This window comes from Aplysia californica, unplaced genomic scaffold, assembly GCF_000002075.1.
Source record: "Aplysia californica isolate F4 #8 unplaced genomic scaffold, AplCal3.0 scaffold00069, whole genome shotgun sequence".
Lineage (NCBI taxonomy): Eukaryota > Metazoa > Mollusca > Gastropoda > Aplysiida > Aplysiidae > Aplysia > Aplysia californica.
Genome location: NW_004797339.1, coordinates 988,400 through 989,173, shown reverse-complemented (window position 1 = coordinate 989,173; position 774 = coordinate 988,400). Strand labels below are relative to the sequence as shown.

Below are 774 nucleotides of genomic sequence, written 5' to 3'. Positions count from 1 at the left end.
ATGAGTAGCGTGATACGACACCCTAAGTATGGTAAGCAAATCTGGCATCAAAATTAGAGCCTTTGTAGCCTACTTTGTGTACTAATTATTTTATGTCTAATATGTCTAGATCGTACGTGCATGTAATAATTTACTGTACTGCCCTAGACACCATAAGTTAGTTGTTTGATCTGGAGTACTGTCTGCTTTTAAACTTTGGGCCTGATTTCCAGTGTGATAAAACTATAGACTGTGTCTCTTCTCATGACAGGCATCATAATACTTTGCAAGTAGGCCTACATATATCATCTGACAGTGTCAAGAAGGCTTTCTTCTAGATGTTATGATTGCCCACTGTCCTTATGAGAGTCCAGGTTATTTGAAACTCTGAAACCTCATCAAGGGACAAGTAAACTCTAATAAACCTACTCAACAATGCGGAGAAAAACAGGGGGGGAAATACGAAGGGGTGGTTTCACCAGAGCATTTGGCCTAAATTTATTTTTGTTGAAGAGAACAAAAAGGCAATTCAATGAGTAACCAAATACATCATGTACGCTATTGAAAATATTGAGAAACAAACTGTTGCATGAACAAGGTACTTGACATTGATAATAAGAACCTTTACATTAAGAACAAGAATATAATAGGATACAAGAAACCATATATAACAGGCCCGGTTATAACAGGGATCCGGTAATAACGGATTATTTAAATCCCCGTTTTTTCCTACTCTTTGTCTCTATTAAAAGTTATCGGCAATAACAGGGCCTCATCGCAGCCCAACCGGTTATA

General features: G+C 37.5%; 1 protein-coding gene across 1 annotated transcript in view; it reads left to right on the top strand.

Moving 5' to 3' along the window:
* The window catches only part of LOC101861565 (mutS protein homolog 4), a 49,417-nt gene continuing 48,643 nt past the window's right edge, over positions 1 to 774 (top strand). Inside the window, exon 1 of the mRNA XM_035968605.1 lies at positions 1 to 31. Within this exon, the coding sequence (XP_035824498.1) occupies positions 1 to 31 (31 nt within the window). The remainder of the gene's footprint in view (positions 32 to 774) is intronic.